Here is a 23,404-nt window from a genome sequence, read left to right as displayed (position 1 = left end):
TTTTAAAACTGTTTCTGGTACTGGACAAACTGGTGGCCAAGGGATAGGACAAAACTTGAAATTCTTGTCCCCCACAGAACCACGGGACAACTTTTTGTCCTCAGCACAAGTTGTCTAAAATACCAAAATAACCTTTTGTCCACCAAACATCGTACAACACAAAGTTTGTACAATACCTTAAACGTTTGTCTTGTGCTGTTCTGTCTTGTACTGTCCTGTACTGTTCTGTCCTGTTCTGTCCAGTATTTATATTTTGCAGATCAAACGGACCCTTAAGTGCCACATCAATTAAAATAAAATTTAATACATGATGTGTCGGTATATTATTGGACGCATGTGCAAAATAACTTTAAACTGACGGTGCATATAAATTAAATTAAAAAAAAAAAAATACATCAAATTTTTTTTTAAAACTTTTCTAAAATCAAAATAATTCATATTTTAACATGATCACAAGTTCTACTTCTCTTCGATAATACACCCAGCCTCTCTCCCGAATTCACCTTCATCCATTAAAAAAAAACAAAACAGAACAGATCTCAAACAGTTCCTGCTCACTCAAGAAGCAGTTACGAGAGATAAGAAGAAAAAATGTTCCCCCAATTCGGAGCGACGGCGGAATCTCTGAGCAAGGCATCAACGGCGGTGTTCCGAATCGGCACCGACGCTCACCTCTACGACGATCCCGACGACGTTAACATCGCTCCTCTCCTCGACAGCAAATTCGATTCCGAGAAATGCGAAGCTCTCAAACGCTTACTCGCTCTCATCTCTCAAGGCTTTGACGTTGCCAATTTCTTCCCTCAGGTCATTCCCTCACTCTTTCCGATTCATAACGGTTATTCAATATGGCACATTCGATCTCATTGAAAATTTTCGCATCTAGATTGTGTAGTGTTGTTGATTTTGTTTGTGATTTAGTTGAATTGATTTTTGTTTATTTTTAGTGTTGATTTTGTGTGTGTGTATTTTAACTTTCTCTTTTTTGACTTTGTTTTCAATGTGAATGAAAATTACAGGTTGTTAAAAACGTTGCGTCTCAGTCATTGGAAGTGAAGAAGCTGGTTTACTTGTACCTTCTACATTATGCTGAAAAGTATGTTGAATTCTACTTTCATTTCTTCTTCATTTCGTTGTATTTAGATGTGTTTTTGTTGTTTTAATTTTAAATTTTTGAGTTGATTAAATGTGTATATTTATTCAAGGATTTGAAAATATGATTTAGGCATGTGTTTTTGTTCTCCGGTTGGTTCGTGGACTAGTAGAATAGTATATTTTTATTATACATTTGGGGCCTGTTTGGATTGACTTATTTGAGCTTATGTATTGACATAAGTTTTGTGAGACTGTTTGGGAAAATTTATGAAAAAAACTTACAACAAACTTTCATAAGTTTGTTTTAGCTTATTTTCGTAAGTTTGTTTTAGCTTATTTTCATAAGTTTGTTTTAGCTTATTTTCATAAGTTCTTCAATATAGCTTATGAAAACAGTTAAACGGTTCATAGCATATATAAAAACAATTTATCTTTATTTTATCTCTTACTAAGTGCTTGTGCAATAAGCTGCAAATAAAGCATTCTTATAATTTTGATTTTTCGTTTTTTTGTTCAGGCGTCCAAATGAAGCATTGCTGTCGATCAATTATTTCCAGAAGGACCTGGGGGACACAAACCCGTTGGTTAGGGCATGGGCACTCCGGGCCATGGCTGGAATCCGCCTTCATGCAATCGCACCTCTTGTTCTTGTTGCTGTGGGAAAATGTGCTAGGGATCCTTCTGTCTATGTTAGAAAATGTGCTGCCAATGCTCTTCCTAAGCTTCATGATTTACGGATGGAGGAACATGCATCTGCAATTGAAGAGGTCTGGTAGACGCATGTATGAAATTTACCATCTATAGGACCTAGGTTATTAATAGAAAAAACTCGTATTTTCTCTCTGCTTTTCTTGCGTTTCAAACTTTTGAACTAATTAACGAACTAATTAACAGATGAAAGTTTTATGCCAGTTATATTATTTCATCAATGTATCATATGTATGGTTGGAAGGCCATAAAAGTTGTCTACAGTATAAATAAATTTTGATACTTCATGTGGTGCAGATTATTGGATTATTGTTAAACGATCATTCCCCAGGAGTTGTTGGAGCTGCTGCTTCTGCATTTACTACTGTTTGCCCAAACAATTTTTCACTTATTGGAAGAAATTTCAGAAAGTTGTGTGAGGTTCTTCCTGATGTGGAAGAGTGGGGTCAAATAATGCTAATTGGGATTCTTCTACGGTATGTGATAGCGAGGCATGGGCTTGTCAAGGAATCCATCATGTTTTCTTTGTATAATAAAGACCATAGCAATTTAGATGAAGATGAGCACTATGTTACCTCAAAAGAAGATGCTGGTTATGCCACTGAGAAGACCGTGTCAGAATTAACACGTACGATCTTCCAGTGTTACATTGAAGGTCCAGATGAGTACTTATCACGATCAAGTTCTACTATTAAGGTTGCTCCAAAATTGGATGAATCACAGTATACATCTTGCAGCAACGAAATTGTGAAGATCCTATTGCAGTGTACGTCACCATTGTTATGGTCTCATAACAGTGCAGTTGTACTTGCAGCTGCAGGTGTACACTGGATAATGGCGCCTAAGGAGGATGTGAAAAGAATTGTTAAACCACTCTTGTTTGTCCTGCGATCATCTCCTGCCTCAAGATATGTGGTAATTAGCATTCCTTGAAACCTTTGTTTATCTTGTTTTATTTCCGCGTGTCTGTCTACATTAGTTTGCTATTATATTCTTTTGTTTGTTATTTTAAAATTTTAATACTTGTATTTTTAGTCACTGGCTCTTCTTTCAAGAAGCTTGTATGTATGTGTTCTATCTTACAATAGGTCGTGTTTTATCATCTTATGTCCAATAAATTGATACTTCTTTGATAGATTTTTTTGTTTTTTTTTGGAAAACAGTGGATCAAACCTTGATATTGAAAGTTAGTAACAGCCTAACAGTTATGAGTAGTTAGTAGTAGTTATGAGTGTATGTTAGTACTATGTTAGTGTGTTGACATAAATAGGAAAGAGAGTGGAAGGCTGGGAGGGAGAGGATCTGATTTGGGTTAGAGGGAGAGTCCAGGGACAATTGCCCTAGAGTTGTAGTCGGCATCCTATATTCACTAGTAAATTGTGTGCAATATGGTGTAAATGTGTTCTTACTCATTTCCAGCCTTCATTACATTTCTGTTTATCTTGATACCGGTTGAAACATAAACATATCATGCCCACCAAGAGAACAGAATTATCTTCCGTCACTCTTAGAATATTGATACTAGTCTAGACATGGTAGTTATGATGTACCTAAGATATAACTAAATTATTGTTTTATTAATTTATTTTTTGTCTAAGACCCAGATATGATTTGAATGGCGATGGACACATCACAATTACTGAATAAATTAATGCTAGCGGGATAAGTGTTAAACTCTTATTGCAGGAACAACAGTACATCCATCCCCTAGAACTTAGTACCGACCGCTTCCTTAGGAATCACCTTTCCTTGATGATTTACCCATATAATAGGTGACACCACAATATTTACATGGATGGTTGAGTTTGGAATTAGATATTTTTCGTGTAACCTAGGGAGTAGGGAGGAACTATACAATTTTAGAGGTCAATGTTAACGGATTTCCTTCAAATACATTATTTTATTTCACTTTTTTTGTTGGCTGATATTTGAATGACGTTCTTAACATTGACATGTTTTCGCAATTGACAGTTTAACATTTACTCAAGGCAGTTTTATGTCGGTCGTGGTAACAAATATCAGAATGTGCTTATTGAACAAATTTTGCTCAGTCATCTAAATTAGAAATATTGAATTCTGACTTTTTTAGTTGGATAGTTAAATTTTATTTTGATGGTATACAAAATTGTATTATGAAGGAAAATGAAGCACATAGAAAATATCCTTAGATAAGGCAAGAAAATGAGGAATTCTAGTTAATCAACATATATCATCAAATATCAATTTCTTTGATATTTGACTTTGCTATTAATGATTATTTGTTCATTGATTTATGCAGGTATTGTGCAATATCCAAGTGTTTGCCAAGGCTATGCCCTCTCTATTTGCTCCACATTATGAAGACTTCTTTATACACTCTGCAGATTCCTATCAAATAAAAGAGCTTAAGCTGGAAATACTTTCTATTATTTCTTCAGATTCATCTATTTCATTCATTCTTAAAGAACTTCAGGTATTTCACATCAAGTATATATTTTCTTGGACAGTGTTGGAATATGAATTTATTTGATCTGTCAACTTTATACCATCTGAACTTTTTGCAGCTGTGAATTTTCTTACTATTCTCCCTTGTTTTCTGTGTTTATGAAGTGGATTTGATACCTCTGTTAATGTTATGTCCTGCTTCTTGCTATGTTTAGTGTAATGGTCCTTGTTTGATGTTGTTTCAATATTGTTAATATAAGGCCGTGTTTTAATGTCAAAAAATGTTAACGGACTATGGAACGAGATTGTTCCTGATTCTGCTTTGTCCTGCAAATATATTCTTGTTATCTGGTTCAATCACCACCAGTGGTAAACTATATACAAATACAATTCATTAAAGGGTTTTCTTGCCCCTGAATGTTTTATGATTGAAAATAGTTTTCCCCCTTTGTCACCAATGTACTCCGATCCCAAAGGAGCCCACTTTAACATATTATTTCCGTTTGGCTGTAGATGTGTTAGATCTCTTATTCGTAAACATTATGAGAGGCAGCCTAGAGGTTCAAAGTGAATGGTTCAAACCAATTGGGGCTGTATATTGATTGGGATAGACCAAGCTCTCAAATCCTTGGGGGAACCTACTGTGTTTATCTTAATTTCCTTTTGTTTTCTCTCATAATTCTGTAAACTAGATTTCCTTTGTTAAGAGCTTGGTCAGAGCTGGTTGCCAGTGGCTCGGAAAGGGTTGCCTAAGGTAAGGAGGGCCTGACCAAAAAGGCTGAGTAAAGCGTCGTATAGTGCAGCTGCCAGAACGTCAGCTCTCAGGGGAGGTGTTCTAGGGACTTGGTATTATGGGGTGCCATTGTCCCACACCAAGTAGTATGGAATGCTTGGTGGAGTATTTAAGTAGTTTGGTTCTTCTCTCTTTATAGCTACTAGCATTTAAGGGAGGGTTCCCCTAATGCTTAGATACTTACTATAATACAACCACTTTCATCCTCCTGTATTCCAATACACATTGAAGCAAGAAGATTCCTTTCAATGCCATGTTGCCTCCCATACATGTCATCTTCCATAAAGACGGGTATCTATATCCTCCTCCAATGTTCTTCATCTATGTTTCCCCTATAACCCTGTTTCATAAAAACCAGCACTGGTATTTTGCTGTCTGAGTCTCCTTCAGGTTCTGGTGCTCATGATTGCTAGAATCCCAACAACTGGTTTTCTACCCTAATTAGTGAAAGATTTCACACCTTCAATGCCATGAATCCAGACATCTGTCATTTATTTCCATTATGGTTCTTGGACATGTAATCTCTGCACATCGTGCTCCAATTTGACAACTCCTCAATCTGAATCGATCTCCATCTTATTCGTCAGGGATATTGATCTGATCACTCCCCTTCATCAGCCAACTTTGATTCTAGTTCATGCAATCAACTGTTATCAAGAAAGTGAAAAAACTAAGAAAACTCTTTTTTTGAACACAATGAACTGCCACTGCTCAAATGTGAGATAAAAAAACAAGAACACAAAATCTAGGAATTTGTAGAGCCCTAGTGTTTGCCAACCTATACTTTTTATACCCACCTGTATTCTTCTCTATAACTTATACAATCAAATACTATCCCCTGCCCCCTTTCTACTTCTCCCAATAAATACCCTTTTTATTAATGGTCTGAATCATTGTCCAAGGTGAGGGTTTCGGTCCTCCCATACTCCAATATGGGTCTTTTGGTATATGTACACGTTTTGCTAGAAATTATACACGAACCAATTCGTAAAAGTAATGCGAATTGGTACTCGCGCATTGGTTCCCTAGGGACTGCAGCGAATTATGCGACTATGATGGGTCTTTTACCTCACTTCAAATAAATACAAAAATAAAAATCTAGGACCTAGATTTGCTTATGCGTGAATGAGGAATCCACTATTACCTGCTCATCTAGAATCAGAGTCTGGTGCATTGATTGATACTTTTCTTAGTGTGTTGCTAGGATTATATTAGAGATCCAGACAGGAGATTTGCTGCCGACACAGTTGCTGCCATTGGTCTATGTGCCCAGAGACTTCCAAAAATGGCAATTACATGCCTGGAAGGACTGTTGACTCTGATTAGGCAAGGTGTGTGGTCTAATTATTAATTCTATCTTTTGAACAAATATTTCATATTTCTTGTTTAATATCTATATTTGCAGAGTTTTTGTGTGGTGAAATCAGATCCTTGGATGGTGAAGAGGGCGTACTAATTCAGGCAATTATGTCCATCATATCAATTATAAAATTAGAACCGGCCATTTATGAGAAGGTATTCTTCTGATTCTTTCTCATAAAATTATTTCCAATGGTACTGTTTTTTTGCGTTGATTTAAATGTTTGAAATGATAATATGGAGATATGTAACAAAGTAGGCAGGGGTTTAGTATTTACTAATATGTTGTGTTTGATCTAGCAATTATTAAGTTAGTTGTACTTGCAATCTTGTGATACATTGCTTATGTAGTTATGACTGATCTCAAACTGTTTCAATTGTTATATCAGGTTATAATTCAGTTGGTTCGTAGTTTGGATACAATCAAGGTCCCTGCTGCCCGTGCAATGATTGTCTGGTTGTTGGGGGAGTATTGTTCTTTGGGTGAAATAATTCCAAGGATGTTGAGTACAGTACTTAAGTATCTTGCTTGGTGTTTTACTTCAGAAGAATTAGAAACTAAGCTTCAAATTCTTAATACAATCACAAAGGTATATATGATTATGTTACTTTTGCATTTGTTCAAAAAAGCTAGCTCTTATATACATTGTTGCTTATGGATTGACTAATATAATAACTGGACAAAATGTATTCTACTGGTCTTTTCCTTGTTCTTCAATGGAACTTTTTAAAGGCTTTGATGTGAATATCTGCATGTGGTATCATTGGTTTGTTTAAAGATCAAATGTAACAAAATATTGCTAAATCCTGCCTTGAGAGTAGCAGTTTAGGTCCCCGATTGGATAGTTTGGTTGTTTAGAGAAATGCTTGTAAACTGAAAGCCTGTTTTATCGAGTGAATAACCTGTTATAAGGCTGTTTTAACTTCAGAAAGTAAAGGATGGTTTGCTTAATTAGTTTGTCCTGGTGTGGACATTATAGTATCTTTCTTTTGAATTTTGCTTGTTAGTTAAACAAGTAAAGAAATAAGGATGATGCAGCACTCAAATCAAACAAAAAAACAAAATGCATCAAAAGTGGAAGTAGTCAGCACATTAGCGCCCTCCAGTTCCACTATTACATCAGCCAAAGGAACCAACTGAAATGATCAATTTATAGACAATAGACGACTTCCATAAATGTGGCATAAACTTTATAACAGCGCGTGCATTTTGCATGAGATCCTAGTTTTGGAGCATCTGACATTTATAGGATGTCTCCAGTCCGAATATGTAATCAGTGTTTATGCTTGTCTCAGCATGCCCTCTAATACTACATTCCTATCCAAATACTCCCTCCGATCCTTTTTATAAGGAACACTTTGAAAAAATCACACAGACCAAGGCAACACATTTTACATGGTTATTTTCATTTAATACTCTTAAAAATTTAAATTTATTCGATATATATACCCTTATTTAATTACTCTTAATTCAACTAACTTAGTTTTATTATTATCTCTCATAATAAATAAGGCCATAAGTGAAATTAAACATTTAAAACATTTGAAAATTGGTCAAAATTTCTTATAAAAAGGACCAATTTTTTTTCCAAAGTGTTCCTTATAAAAAGGACCGGAGGGAGTATATATGCTGGATTGTTAACAACTCAATTCATTTTAAACTGTTCTTTTAGTGATAATGATAAACTTGAATAAGTTTCATAGATCTTCGATCTTGAATGTCGTCATTTCTCCGCGTGTTATGTCTTCATAGATAATAGATATCTTTAATCTTTCTTCCATTAATTCTAAGATGTTATTCACAACCTCCAGCTTAGTGCTTACCCTTTTACAGTCTCATACTCTCATCTTATTACTTGTATAGGTCTACCTGTGGCATTTTTACTTTCCACTGTACTCCTGCACCTTCTACTTGAATTTTCTATTTGGACCACTATAGAATTTTTATATAAAAAAATTGTGATATCTTTTTGTGGCCATGATTGAAAGCCGGTGAGTTTTAAAGTTGATGTTTCTATAAGTGAGTAGAATATACTGTTAAGGTGAACATCTACGCATTTTGAATCTAATCATCTATAACACTTGAGTACTCTTCAGCTTACCTTCGCTTGCAGAGTTCTATCTTTCCATGATGTATGGTGTCTGGCTGATGTATGTCATATCACTATGCATTCTATATTCTCTGGTTGAATTTTGTGTACTGTTAAATGTATGTAGGACCATACAATGAGTTGATCAGCATGCCTATATTTGGAACCTTAGTTCTTGGCTCCTGAATTTTATATTCATGTACATTGAAAGAAATGAGTTTAAGATTTGAATGTTTATGTCCTCAGGTCTTGCTGTGCATTAAGGGAGAAGATAGTTGGACCTTGAGAAAAATTTGGACTTATGTAATTGAATTGGCTGAACGTGACCTGAATTATGATATCCGTGATCGTTCGCATTTCTTGAAGAAACTTCTCTCAAGCAATTTGGAATCTCAGAATGTGGAAGAGGAAAATGGCGAATCACAAAAGAAGGACCAGAAACGTGTAGTTGCAGAATGCATATTTGGTGTACAGACAAAAACCTCGACAGTTCCATCTGAACCTATCAATGACAGGTTTTATCTCCCAGGGTCTCTTTCACAGTTAGTATTCCATGCAGCTCCAGGCTATGAGCCTCTCCCAAAACCTTGTAGCCTTCCAAACATTGATCAGTACGATGGATCTGATAAGAGTGATTTAGATGAAGTGGATGATTCTGGTACATCTGGGTCTTCAGATGAAGAAAATGCTTCTGATTATAGTTCTGAACGGTCAATTTCTGGTTCCAGTGAAGTCAGTGGCAGCAATGAGACTGTATCTGGTAATGAAGGTGAAAACAATGATGATCCATTGATTCAGATTTCCGACACTAGCAATGTTAATGAAAACCAGAATGGTGGGGATCATGCCGGCACTTCTGGTTTCAGTGACTTGATGTCAACGAAGTCTCTCGAGTCTTGGTTGGATGAACCATCCAAGTCATCTAAAGGAAGTGAAACTGAACAAAGTGGAGTTCGAAGATCTTCGGCAAGAATAACCATTGGAAATATTGGAAGCCGTATTAAACCCAAATGCTACACTCTCTTGGATCCTGCAAATGGAAATGGTTTAATGGTGAATTATTCCTTTTCATCTGAAACTTCAAGCATATCCTCCCATCTTGTATGTTTAGAAGTATTATTTGAAAATTGTTCTTTGGAGTCCATGTTCGATATAGTCTTAATAGACGAGGATTCTAGCAAAAGTGTAGATTCTACCGATCAAATATCACAAGCAGCAGAAAAGTAAGTATTAACCCTCCTTCTCTGGTAATTTCCATGTTTCTTTTACTGGGTAGAGGTATAAATCAGTATCTATAATTTGAATTTTGATTGCCTCTGAATTGGGGTTCTATGTACTGGCTGTGGTCACGGAACCTGCAGCATTTCGAGCTTATATATATCTCAAGTTTTATCTACTATCTTTGTAAGTGCTTATGCCTACTACTTGTTTTATGTTTTTGTTGCAGTACCGTGAAATCTCATATTGATAAACCAGCGCTGGTTTCCATGGAGGAGATCCCTTCTTTGGAGCCTGGTCAGAAAGCAAAGCGGACTCTACTAGTTCGCTTCCATCACCACCTTTTGCCTCTGAAACTGGCTTTATTTTGCAATGACAAGAAATTCCCTGTCAAGTTAAGGCCTGACATTGGATACTTTGTAAAACCACTTCCGATTAATATTGAAGCTTTCAAAGATAAGGAATCTCACCTTCCAGGGATGTTTGAATATGTGAGGAGGTAAGGCAATTTCGTTGTTTGTTTCACCATTTTTCTTAGAACTGTAGGATCAACACTTGTCAAACAAAATGATCTTATCAATTGCTTGCTAGCATCAGGAACCTTCTCTTTTTCTCCCTTTTATTTTTTCCTCTTTAATCCTTGGGAATTCTAACTATGATTTTCTTGCATTTTTGGCATCCAGTTGCACATTTAACGATCACATTGTAAAGCTGAACAAGGAAAGCAACTCTTTAACAGAGGACACATTTCTTGTGATATGTGAAACCTTAGCACTAAAGATGCTGAGCAATGCCAATCTATCTCTTGTATCTGTGGATTTGCCTGTTGCTTCCAACCTTGGTGATGCATCCGGTTTGTGTTTGCGTTTCAGCAGCGAGATCTTGAACAATTCCATGCCATGCTTAATTACAGCTACTGTTGAAGGTAAATGCTCCGACCCATTGATTGTTTCTGTAAAGGTCAACTGTGAAGAGACGGTATTTGGCTTAAATTTCTTAAATAGGATTGTCAATTTCTTAGCTGAGCCACCTGTTACCCACTCATAAGTCCGGATAGAAAATGTGCAAAAAGTAATTAATTTGTGGACAAACATGCATGAAAATCTTGAAGAGCATGTCTAATTGTTCTTACTTTATGTTTGGCCGAGATATTGGATTTCTGATTTTTCATTTTCACTAGTATTGGATTTTTTTGGGCTAATCCTTATTATGTCTTATATTTATTTTTTATTTGCTGGATCTCTCATTTTTATCAAGTGTACTACTAAGAGAACTCAACTGGCTTGCTGCGCCATATTAAGTTGCACCATTTACATTTTGCCTGTAAAGTTTCTAATTTATGATAAAGTGCAAGCAGAATCAACAAGTGATTATTGTTTTGTATGATTAATGATAGTGCTATATGGAACATTTATGGAGTGATATATTCTTTACTGTGCTGCAAATACCAGTTCAAACTCAATAAACCATGCAATAATGTTGGTAAAAATACGAGACTTGTTTTTAATTCCTCAAACTCATCACTGTTATTACACTATTGTTTAATGAAACATTGCAGTGCTCTATCAATCGGACACATAGTATAACCATTTTTTGTTAACTTTTAGTGTTTCAGATAATATTGAAAAAACCCCATTTTAAATACTACATATATTAAATGGGTAGGATGTAACGGAATTCAGATTCATATGGCTGTATTTCCACCATTTTAGTCATAGGATATTTTGTTTCCCTTATTAGGCATTCCATCATGGCTCTTTTCAATGATCCTGAGCGTGGCAATTGGCTATATATCCATTCCACTAGCGATTCCATCTCATCTGCAAAATCATGCATATGCCATTGCAAAAGTTTAGGCACGATTATCTTTCTCTTGTTTGTTATACCAACTGAAGCTTCCAAGTACTCAACTTTGGCCCTCCCTAATTGGTCCACAACTTCTTCTGAAGTGTACACCCTTAACTGCCACAACAAACACCTGATATTAATTTATTTTTTCATCACATTTATACACTGGATCCTCAATTTTTTTTTCTATTGAACTTAATTTACTAATTTGGATAAACTTAAACAATAAACTTACAGCTGGTGAGGACCAAGTGCCTCGGCAGAGAGCAAATGTGACATTGGGTTCTGGATACCCCACACCATAAACATGCCTCAACAGGACTTCCTTTTCATCCACAGGACCCTAATCATTTTTGTTAACTTCATTTAGTTGGTTATCTAATTAATTTCAATATTATTTTTAACTTTAGTGATTGAAAAAGGCTAGATGAATGCAATTCAGCATTTGAGACATTATTGTATGATAAGAAACTATGTTACATACATGTTTTGATTCACATGGATGACGGAGAATAAAGTGTTCAATAGCTAGCGCATTCAGTACTATCCCGCCTACATTCATTGCAGCCTGAGTCAATGCATAGCTACATAGTTAATATCAGCAAAATCACTAACAAAAACAAGTATTTTTATTACCATAGCTACATATTGAATTACCATCCATTCTCTCACATATACCTTATTCATAAGTGTCAACAGTTTTTCTTGTGTAGATGGAATGCCATGATCCAAAAATGCCTGTAATTACATAAAAAAAACATAGAAAGGTTTCTAAGACTCATCACGTATCATGACATAGATATGAGATGCTAGGTAAGTTCTTGTTAGTGAAGACTTGAAATGCCTTACAGTACATTCATTATGCAGGCATTGTATATGTTGATCCAGAATGCCAACCTTTGCTTGTAGCTCAAGAAACTTAAATCAACATCACATAGCTTATGTATCAAGACCCTAAATAAAGACGATGGAAAAGAATAAGAAATATATAAAAATATAAAATATATATGATGACTATATAACATGTAGATAATGTTTAAATAATTGGTGAGGTACTAAAAGCTCAAAATGAACCTCAATTTTCTGAATGCTGGCAAGCAGTGTGAAAAGAATTCAGTGTCTAATGAACTCCTAGTAATTTGGATGAAGTTATTATATGGTCCTACATCTCTTGCAGTGCAATCTAAATCTGATGATATTCCATATGGGTCAAGACAAGATGCATTTCCATTTGAAAGGAATGAATGTGGCTTGCAGTTGGATGAAGTCTTTGAGATGAAGCCTTTGGTCTTCTTGCAGGAAAGAGTGAGTCTTGGGACATTAGTTTCTGATCCGTTAATGTCCAATGATGCTTGGTTCAATTCTAGGAAAATGCCTATTAGACATTTAAGAAGTTCCTCTGACAATTCATTAGGTTTCTCAATAAAATTTTGTCTTGGAATCTTTCCTGTTTTCCTTCTTGGCACTTCATATTCTGCTAAAATAATATCCAAAGTCACGGTGAGAGTATGGAACAACTACAAAAACGAGTAAATCATCATTTTGGTCCCGGAATGTGTGAGACGATATCACTATAGTCCATAAATCTATTGAAATTACAAAATTATCCCTATTTATGTATGTTTTTTTGCTAGCAATGTTATAGACTAAACTGACCACGGCTACTAGACGACACATTTGAGGATCAAACAACTAACAAAAGACAAATTTTGAGCATCAACTAAAAAAGGCACATTCAAGGATTTTTTTATTTATTTATTTTTACACCTGAACAAAATGACTCTTTACTCAAAAGAAAACACAAGCTCACCTGTTGATCTTCTTGGTGTGGAGAATAGGCTATGGATATCCAATGTTGAACCTAAAGAGGACCTTCTATCTTTTGACTTTCTTCCTTTAGTGAATACCTCATAGTTTTGTGAAAATGATCCTTGGAACTGGTTACATAATTTAGTATGTTTTCTATGGTGTATTTTCAAATCATTGGTCTCATTTTTCTCTTGGTACAATCTATGTTTTAGTTCCTTAACTTTTCTTTCAAGTAAAATGATCTCTTCCTCTACCAATGCCAATTCTTCAAGAAGCTCATAAACCTACATTATATATGTCAAATTAATCCAATGTATTCTACACCAAAAATTCAAAAATAAAATGTACTGTACATATATAAGGTACACATATGTACCATGTAATGCTTTTCTTATGAAGTGTGCATAACCTTAAACAATATTTAATGAGACAAAGAGAGTAATAAACCTGAGTTGAAAACCCCGAAGGAATGTGTTGAAGAGAGCAAATAGGTCCATGCAGTGATGCACAAAGTAAGACCCTATTGAGTAACTCTTCACCCTTCAATTGTGCTTGCAATTGAACAACCTTATGATAATATGAAATAAATGAGAGACATATTATTATTTATTAGCTTGTATTAATATAAAAAAGGGTTCAAACTTGAAATAGCACTTTGAGGTTTCTTTGATTGGTTAAAATCACTGCCAATTCAAATAAGATATGAAATAGAAAAACATAGTCACCTCATTCTCAAGTTCTTGTCTATTTTGAGGCTCTTGGCTTTTCTCCATTAGATAGTCTTCGAATTTCATTGCCTATATGAATTTCAAAACAAAGAACCCTTTGACTTCAAATTTATTTATTTTTTATGTAAGGAAGTTGGTCACGGTCAAAAGGTTCTTATATATAACATTGATAGTAGTTGTTATAGTAGGTGCCATTAAATTAAAGTATATAGTTAGTTAGAAGGGATGAACATGCTTTAGAGAAGACACTTTCTATTTAATGGATTTATTTGAGTTTAAAAACAAAGAGTTGAAATGGCAATGTGCGGTGGATTGTTGGATTAGGTGGGGAACGAATATTTTTAGGTTAGAATTTTGCATGGATATCATATGAACCTTTTTTCTTTTTTACTTGGTAGAATGTTCATGTAATATAAGTTGAATTAAATGTTAGAAGCGGTGACGTGAATGCAATCAATAGAATGGCGGTGTCATGATTCATGAATGGAAAAACTAAATAAAAAGAAAAGAAAAATAAATAAAATTGGATATTTAACGCCGTCTGTGGGGATCGAACCCACGACCACGTGGTTAAAAGCCACGCGCTCTACCACTGAGCTAAGACGGCTTCTGTACATATTTTCGAATAGTATATTATATAAATAATGGCAAATAGTACATAATGAACTTTGTTCAATTAACATTCATCTAATTATCTAATTACTCACGTTTTCTAAAAAGAAAGAATGAATATCTATATACCAAAGAAATACTAGCTTCTATGAAGACCTTTTGTTTTCAAAAGATGAAGCTCCATGAATCCAATTGCCATATCTTGTGATTTATGTTAAGTATATGTTCTAGGCCTTTTTAAAAAAAATATGTTCTAGGCCTTAAAATATCAATCTTAAGCTTTAAAATCCTTATATAAGTTGGAAGGTGTGGCCTGGTGCTTTATTTAGTCCTTATATAAGTTGGAAGGTATGAGAATCTATAACAAAATTCAAAGAAATGAAGCGAAAAAACATATTGAGTTTAGTGGTTAAGAATTTATGTAGTATGGTAAAAGTTCTTGGTTCAATTATTAATTTCATTATAAATAAAAAACATATTGAAGCCGACCACATGCAGTCAATTAATCACATAAATCTTGGTCTTCTCATTTCCAATCAAAATAAACAATTGTCAATTGGCATGGGTAAATTATTAAAAGATAAATTCAAATAAAGTTAACTAGCTAGGTGTTTTTTAATTATAAAATTTCAACACGAGTATTGATAATTACAACATGATATGATATCTAAGAAATGGGATAGCTAAAAAAGTAGCATGCACAAATTTTTTAATTTGAAAATAATGCAAATTGTACCTAAGATAACTTTATGTAAAATTCATATTTAATTAAATGAATGAATGACATGGTAAAACATCTTTTTACACCGTTTGGTCATGTACAAAATAAAAAAAAGTACCGTCTGGTCGGATATTTTTTCTACTTTTTTATATTATTAAGTAGAAGGTAGATCAAACACAAAATAAATAGAGGACTTAATAGAAAAAAGAATTTATTTTGATATGTAAAAATCTGAATAGAAGGAGCATAGATTTAATTTCCGGAAAGATTTCAGGTACCGGAGTTCGGTACCGGAATTTGCTTGACGTTATGGTTGACTCTGTCGTTAGTGCAATGGCTTTCGCCGGATACGAAACGATTCTAGTGATCGTTACTGAAACAGGATGGCCTAGCGCCGGGACTGAGCTTGACGCGAATTCTGGTTATGCTGAGATTTATCCCACGAGATTAATAAAGCATTTGAAGTCCAAATTGGAGGAAATTGGGGGATTCTGTACCCAAATTGTTCAACGAGGTATCAACTTGATTTCTCCGACGCTTCACGTTCGTGTTTCATGTATTGGATCATGGCTTTGATTATCGAGGTTAGTTACATGGTTACTGTTCATTACTTAATTTCTTGTTAATGATGTTTTAGCCTTTTGGATTAGTTAAGTAATTACTGGCTAATGAGTAGTTTTTTAGAATTTTTATTGTGATCAGAAGTTTTCATGAAGAGAGCCATATTATATTTTTGTTTAATCCAAAACAATTTACTATTCTAAAAACAATTAATAATATATGTATATTTTGCATGTAGAGAGCCATATATATATTTTTGTATGAAATTAATTTAGGTATATTTTGCATGTAGAGAGCTGACGGTGGTTCTGCAAATGCACAGAATCGCTATCAAGTAATAAAATTGTAAGTTTATCGTTCTCCACAGAGATTGTGCCAAAGTTACTAGTTTCGTTTAGGAATATCGTAGTTGCCTTCGCTTTGTTTGTTTTGAAAAAGTATCTATGCGGGTAATTAGTAAAATGCAAGAAATAAATGCTGAAATTAAATGACTGAAAAGTAAAAGGTGTGTGTGTGTGACCACACAGGGTGGTTAAGTGTGGTCGAATCACTCCCTTACTCCTGCTTGGTTGTTCAATTCTTTTCCTCTATTAGGATTTAGACTGTTAAAAATAGGTTTGAAGCAATATATGTTTCTATTTCTATTACAAGCTATACAGAGCCTAGTTAAATGTTACCCTTACTTTATTTAAGCATTATCGCCCCAAAGTTCCAGTTTTTCGTTTAAACTTTGGTATCATTGCACTTGTGACTCAGTGTATCATAAGCTGTCACGTCTGCCTAAAACTAGTCACTTACCTAGAGCAACTCTATAAGGTAGAAATTATCGTGCGTTCAAATCCTATACTAAGACCTCAGATACTGAATTTATTGGTCTCATGTTGGCCCTAGCATACCGTCCTTCGTTCGGGATTACTAGCTTCGTTTCCTATGCGATATCCACTAGGTCCTTAGATTTTATTCTAATGTGATCAATATTAAAATAAATATAATACCAGACGATAAAAGAGTTAGCAATAAGAAAACAATTGAATTATACCCAAATTGTATAAATTACAAAACCAAACATTCGTAAGGGAGTTCCTCGACTCCACCTAACCTATGAAAAATAAATTACAAAAGCAGAAAGAAAAAACCTTGTTGGCCTTGGAGTTCCTTGGCCTCCTTGCCTTCTCCTTAGAGTTCTCCTACCCTAGAGTGAATATTGAACAAGTCTCAATATTTCTGAATGAATAATAGTGGAGGAAGGCGACTCTATTTATAGTTGTTCAGCTGAGTTTGAGCTTTTTCTGCGCATCCATCACACCCATCGTGGCCACGATGACGTGTATTTTCGCCTCATCGTGGCCACGATGGAACCTATCATGGTGCGATGGAAGATCTTCTCAGGATTTTCTGCGTATTTTTCAAGTCATCATCGTGCCACGATGACAAGCCATCATGCCACGATGAAAAAGATTTTCTGCAGATACGCATTATAAGAGGTCTTTATGAGTTGTAACGTGGCTTAGGTAAAGGTAGGATATTTTTGGTAAAGTAGGCTTTATAATTTGGAGTTAAGTGTGACTACTTGTCCTTATTTAGGTGCAACATGTTACCTTGTAGAACATTTTTGATGAAATACAAATTTTTTATTTTAGGACCGAATGTGTCTTTGCGTGGTCCTTATTCTATCACTTTTCTATATTTTTTTTTTGAAGAGACTATTTTTTATGAAATTTTTGATATATTCCGTCTCTTTTTATTTTATATTTTTTTCTTTGTGATAGTTCTCTTGTATACCACCCCACACTTAGATGTTGCTAATTCCAGAAGAAACTCCACACTTAAAATATTGCCAAGACAAGAGAACTAGATTTCTACCTAACTCCAAAGAGGGTAAAAATATTATTTTTCAGGTCTTAGGCTTTTAATATGGTTTGTCATCGAAAGAAAGAGATTTTTAGGCTCAAAGTGGTTAGCAATGGATAATAATAAATGGGTGGTTTGAAAAAAAAAGGCTCAGGGTTAAATGAATAAATGCCTCAATGCATATAAGTTAAACCAATTAGTCAGCAGAGAATTATCGCAAGTTCTAGAAAATGAACAAGTACACGGATGCTCTCATAAGTATATAGAAAGAAATTGGTAATACCGTGGAAATATTTGGCTCAAATTCTCACTTGGCTTCAGTATCTGGAAAGTTGAACATCTATCTCGTGGACACTATCTTCCTTACTCGTCTTGCTATCTCTCAAACTGTTGTGCTTTCTCAAGCAATCACCTGAGTGTTCTTGTATCAAGGTGTGAACTGTTATCATAGAAGTTGTTTCTGTCGTCGCACTAGAACTTTGCCTATAGCTTTAAACATGTACTAAGTAATAAACAAGCAAATGGTGAGTTAAACATCAGGGGCCATCAGCAAATGACATTCATTACATGAAGAGTACATAAAAAATAGTAACGTAAAGATAGAAAGGGAACAGCGGGAATGCTCCATTATTACTGCCGCCCTGGGATGATCCACCAGGTGTAAAGAACATAGGGTTCAACTCCCTATTCTGTAGGTCCATGGTGTTATTTATTAAGTCTTGACCTTCTTGTGTCTGCTCTGATGCTTAGTCATAATCTGTCATCACAGCTTCATTGTTGTTATAAGCTGTCATCCTTAACTCGTACTCATAATCTCGTCTGTGTTGTTGGATGCAGATGTTTTGTTATCCCAAACTTTGATCTTTGTTGCAACCTTGTAGTGTTTATCCTACCGTTTCACCCATTACGTATGTGAATGATCAGGGTTGGTAGTTAACTTTGTCGTCTTGTTGCTTTAGTCTGGTGATACTCTTGTAATGCCTACCCGGGCCACACTTAAAATGTTGTTTAGTTCTGGGGGTAGTTCTTCATTCCTTGGATCAATAGTCAGTTCGTGACATCTCACCCGCCAACTCGGATTGTTGTTTTGTCATGGTGGAGTTGGAGGTGATGATACTTATGATCCGTTTTGACTTGATGAAAATCTGGAGGCTATTTTTTTATTTTTCATGGGTGCAACGGTGATGAAATTTGTGGTTTAATGGCTATATAGAAGATGTGCAACAGTGATAAAATATCTGGACGCTATGTTGTGCATAGAAAAATTGGAGATTCAAATTAATATAAATCATAGTAGAGCACACGAGAAATCATTAAACAACCTTTTTTCTTGTCACGAAGGAGTACGAAGTAATCAATACAACGAGCAACAAACCAATCAAGTCATATGATCAATAATTCTCGCGCGCCCTATTTTTACTCATCCGCTACCTAAAAGTTTCTCACGTGTCCTATTTTTACTCATCCGCTACGTACGAGTTTTTTGGGCGCCTTATTTTTAATCATCCGCTACTTACGAGTTTCTTGCCAGCCCTATTTTTATTCATCCGCTATTGACGAGTTTCTCGTGCGCCCTATTTTTAATCATCCGCTACTTACGAGTTTCTCGCATGCCCTATTTTTACTGATCCGCTACTTACGATTTTCTTGCGGGCCCTATTTTTACTCATCCGCTACTTACGAGTTTCTCGCGCGCCCTATTTTACTTATCCGCTACTTACGAGTTTCTCGAACGTCCTATTTTTACTCATCCGCAACTTAAGTAGTAAAAATGAGACCTTTGAGGAAAATACACCGTCTGCAACTTAAGTAGTGGATGATAAAAATAGGGCGCGCGAGAAACTCGAATGTGGCGGATAAGTAAAAATAGGGCGCGCGAGAATTTCATAAGTAGCGGATAAGCAAAAATAGGGCGCGCGAGAAACTCATAAGTAGAGGATGAGTAAAATTAGGGCGCGCGAGAAACTCATAACTAGAGGATGAATAAAAATATGGCGCGCAAGAAACTCGTAAGTAGCGGATGAATAAAAATAAGGCGTGCGAGAAACTCGCAGGGCAGCAAAAGAAACTCTTATGATACAAACTAAGTTCAAATCATCGAAAACAATTTACTTATATTTATTTTTTAAATTTTTTTATTAAAATTTATTCGGGCTTGCGGGCCGCCCGTGGCACATTCAGGATAACCCATATTTTAAACAGGCTTTATCGGGGCGGTCTAAAATGCCCGAAAACAATTCGGGCTAGAATTTTCAAAGCCCAAGTCCAAAAAAATTGGACTAGAAGGGCCGGCCCATTCAGGCTAACACATTTTGAAAGCTCTATTCTTTATAATGATTAAAATTCAAAACTTTCAACTTAGTAGAAAGAATTCAAACTTTGAATTTGACGAACTTTTTTTATTTTTTTTGACAAAAACAAAATGGTATTCATTCATTCAAATTGATAGATTACATCAAATACAATCACATAATCAACATTGCTAAAAACGTAAAGGATGAATCTGCGAACAAAACTCACAGCATCCGAGTTAATAGCATACAACGGCAAAATGCCTACAACAAATAATATGATAAAGTTAAAGTCACCGGAGTATCCATGTCTCCGGATCTGCAGCGTTGATGTCCAAATCATTTGTTGAAGCTGTAATTGACTAAAGCCGATCTTTCAATAGAAATCAAATGAACACCGCAACAATACAAGATAACAAAAGCGTCGCACAAGACGACCAACAACACAACACCGCACTCAGACGGCCAAATCACAAAAAAAAACACAAAAGAAAAAACTTGATCAATGTGAAGATCACTTATTTATATTAAAAGAAGAAGAAAAACAGATGTAGAGGGGTGCTTCTAGATCAAAAATGACTTAAAACCACCCCTCTCCGATGAACAAAGGAGAAGAGTGTTAGAGAAAAGAAATAATTTTTGGAAAACTAGGACCGGCTCATTTTTATTATTCATTGTATACAATTTTTTATGATTACATTTTTTTGTAACCGATGTCCTTTTTATAAAATTTAATAATACTAGATTCACGTTTTTCCTGCCACTATATTTTTCTCTACAAATTAACATTTATTATATTTTCGCTTAATCATTTTTTTGTATATAAAATGAATGATTATTTTATTTATCTTAATTATGGGCGTCTGAATATTTTCTTTATAATATTCTAAATTAAAAATTATAAAATGGTAACTGTTATTTTGAATTTGAGGTATGACGATGATAAACGTGAAACTATCAACTCATAACGTTATTTTGAATTTGAGGTATGATGATGATAAACGTGAAACTATCAAATCGTAACGTTATTTTGAATTTGAGGTATGATGATGATAAACGTGAACCTTTGTTTTTTAGTCAATATGTTCCAATACATTATTTAGTATATATACATCAGTATATGACTTTCTAATCACTTCACACTCAAGTTGACGAATATGAGATCACCCACTCATACAATACAAAAGAATAAGGGTTTGCCAATTAAGAAAAGAGGCAACCCTGACCTTCTTCAGAAGCAATTTCTCTCATCTCTTGATCTCAATCAACCAGCACAAATTGAACCGCAAGATCAATACAATTTTGAGGTAAACTTATTTTTTAATTGAATTCATTCTTATAATCCTATAATTTTGATGTACGTCTTAATTTTAGATGATGTAATTTCTGTTATTTTTTTCAATTGTTGTGAACAACTTAATTATAGACTAACTAGTAGTTATTATTTTCCTATTATTGCTTTTCTCACTTTGAAAACACTTACAAATCTATAACATTATTTGATCTTAATTATGGAATTTTTTGGTTGTGCATTCAAAGGTTGAACAAACAATGACGGAGATACAAAAAGGAAGTATCATTGAGTCAGATGTGAATGAGAATATCGATCCGTCGCATAAATCATCATCAAAATTGAGCTCCGACAATTTACACCCTATTGTGATGGGATGTACGTTTTGCTTGATGTTTGTGATGGCTTCCAAAGCTGACCCCAAATGCCCAGAGTGTAAAAAGACCTTGATGATTATTAACAGTGTTTAAGTGAATCGTGGAAAAAGAAGAAAAAGCATTATGTTTATGTAATTTTTTAAGAGATTTATGTTCTATTTGTTGTCGTTTGTTTAATTAATTTTTAAATTAATAAAAGTTTGATGTTCTTTTTGATTGTCGTTTAAATTATAGTTATAATTTACCTTATATATATTCTATATAATTATCAATCCGTTCAAGAATCGATCAATATGGATCAATTATTTGAAACTACAAAAATATATTACAAAAATCTTGAATTATTTAATTTAGCTCTGCTTAGTAAATGGCGGTGGAGGGGGTTGACAGATAGTAACAACATTTGGCACCAACTATTGGTTTTTAGATATGGTAATTTCGCAACTAACTTCTTGCACCGAGATATTCCTTTGTGTAACAATTCGATGTCCTTGTGGTGGCGAGACCTTTTGAAGGTAGGTGGATTACCAGACACCCCTTGGTTTTCTACGAATGTCAGCAATGTGTTGGGAGACGGGAAGATGATTGATTTTTGGAATGAAAAATGGATTGGCATGGTACCACTGAAGAATATATTTCCAGCGTTGTTTCATGTGGCAGAACAACCAATGGTTACGATCTTTTCCATGGGTTTTTGGGAACAGAACAATTGGAAGTGGCGATTGGATTGGCCGGCTTCGATGCAACAAACGGAGGCAGCAGAAGCTGAAGCGTTAGCGGTTCTTTTGACTGATGTGAAGCCGGTTCAAGCAAAGGCGGATAGAAGGAAGTGGGTACCAGAGTCATCAGGTCAGTTCTCGGTTAGTTCAACATATTCTTTTCTCCAAAATATGGATGTAACGAATGTTATTGATACTGATGTTGTGTGTGCGTTAAAAAAGTTGTGGTTAAATGATGTACCTTCTAAGGTAGGTATGTTTGGCTGGAGGTTGTTATTAGCAAAACTCCCAACTCGAGCAGCTTTGGCCAGTAGGGGTATTATTACAAATCATCACGAGACATGTTGTGCCTTTTGTTTTAGAGAGGTTGAAGATCTTAATCATGTGTTCTTCCAGTGTCGCTTCTCGGAACAAGTATGGAGGAAAATTTGTTGTTGGATGCAGGTAGCTCACTTTAATTTTGAAGGAAGGTTGCATCACTTTAACTTGGTTGGTGCTTTAGTGAAAAGTAAAAAAGGGTCAAAGTTTCGGCATTTAATTTGGCTCGCTACAACGTGGTGTATTTGGCATCTTCGTAACAACGTCATATTTAGGGGAGCTTTGCCGAATTTGAGTTCTCTTGTGGATCAAATTATCTATATCTCATGGTTTTGGTTTTTAGGTAGAGGTGGGTGTAATACCATGTATGCTTATGTCGATTGGTGTAATAATCCCATAGCTTGCCTTGATAGCATCTAATGGCGATTTTCGAATTGTAATGGTTGAGTACACCTTGTACTTCTTATAATTCAATTTTATTTATAAAAAAAAAAACATGAGATTTTTTTTTTTTTTGGCTTTGTGCCTGCAAGTCATGTGAAAAGGCACACTCTTTGTATTGTTTCAACTTTACCAAATATCTCAAAAGTA

At 34.9% G+C, this 23,404-nt stretch overlaps 3 protein-coding genes and 1 non-coding gene across 5 annotated transcripts; 2 read left to right on the top strand and 2 right to left on the bottom strand.

The window, feature by feature from the left end:
- The first annotated feature begins 441 nt into the window (after nucleotides 1-441).
- On the top strand, nucleotides 442-10,866 carry LOC123919817 (AP3-complex subunit beta-A). Its single transcript, XM_045971825.1, has 11 exons — nucleotides 442-807; nucleotides 1,020-1,096; nucleotides 1,613-1,862; nucleotides 2,101-2,718; nucleotides 4,082-4,255; nucleotides 6,225-6,351; nucleotides 6,426-6,535; nucleotides 6,769-6,969; nucleotides 8,716-9,692; nucleotides 9,917-10,186; nucleotides 10,371-10,866. The coding sequence occupies exons 1-11, from the start codon at nucleotides 592-594 to the stop codon at nucleotides 10,732-10,734; spliced, it is 3,384 nt and encodes a 1,127-aa protein (XP_045827781.1). The 5' UTR covers nucleotides 442-591; the 3' UTR covers nucleotides 10,735-10,866.
- Nucleotides 10,867-11,166: 300 nt separating this feature from the next.
- Nucleotides 11,167-14,180, bottom strand: LOC123919818. Of its 2 annotated transcripts, none has more exons than XM_045971826.1 (9): nucleotides 14,070-14,180; nucleotides 13,792-13,911; nucleotides 13,346-13,628; nucleotides 12,610-13,012; nucleotides 12,390-12,489; nucleotides 12,214-12,273; nucleotides 12,020-12,103; nucleotides 11,771-11,878; nucleotides 11,167-11,649 (listed from the first exon to the last, which is right to left on the bottom strand). In XM_045971826.1, the coding sequence occupies exons 1-9, from the start codon at nucleotides 14,136-14,138 to the stop codon at nucleotides 11,341-11,343; spliced, it is 1,536 nt and encodes a 511-aa protein (XP_045827782.1). In that variant the 5' UTR covers nucleotides 14,139-14,180; the 3' UTR covers nucleotides 11,167-11,340. The 2 variants fall into 2 exon arrangements, with proteins under 2 accessions (XP_045827782.1, XP_045827783.1); XM_045971827.1 differs by having other exon boundaries at nucleotides 12,610-13,009.
- Nucleotides 14,181-14,607: 427 nt separating this feature from the next.
- On the bottom strand, nucleotides 14,608-14,679 carry TRNAK-UUU. Its single transcript has one exon. It is a non-coding gene; the product is annotated as a tRNA-Lys (tRNA).
- A 6,549-nt stretch (nucleotides 14,680-21,228) lies between these two features.
- Nucleotides 21,229-22,015, top strand: LOC123923615 (protein GL2-INTERACTING REPRESSOR 2-like). The gene is made up of 2 exons (XM_045976311.1): nucleotides 21,229-21,415; nucleotides 21,648-22,015. The coding sequence occupies exons 1-2, from the start codon at nucleotides 21,266-21,268 to the stop codon at nucleotides 21,867-21,869; spliced, it is 372 nt and encodes a 123-aa protein (XP_045832267.1). The 5' UTR covers nucleotides 21,229-21,265; the 3' UTR covers nucleotides 21,870-22,015.
- Nucleotides 22,016-23,404: the final 1,389 nt, after the last annotated feature.

This window comes from Trifolium pratense, linkage group LG4, assembly GCF_020283565.1.
Source record: "Trifolium pratense cultivar HEN17-A07 linkage group LG4, ARS_RC_1.1, whole genome shotgun sequence".
NCBI classification, from domain to species: Eukaryota; Viridiplantae; Streptophyta; class Magnoliopsida; order Fabales; family Fabaceae; genus Trifolium; species Trifolium pratense.
This window is presented reverse-complemented; position numbering and strand designations above follow the sequence as displayed.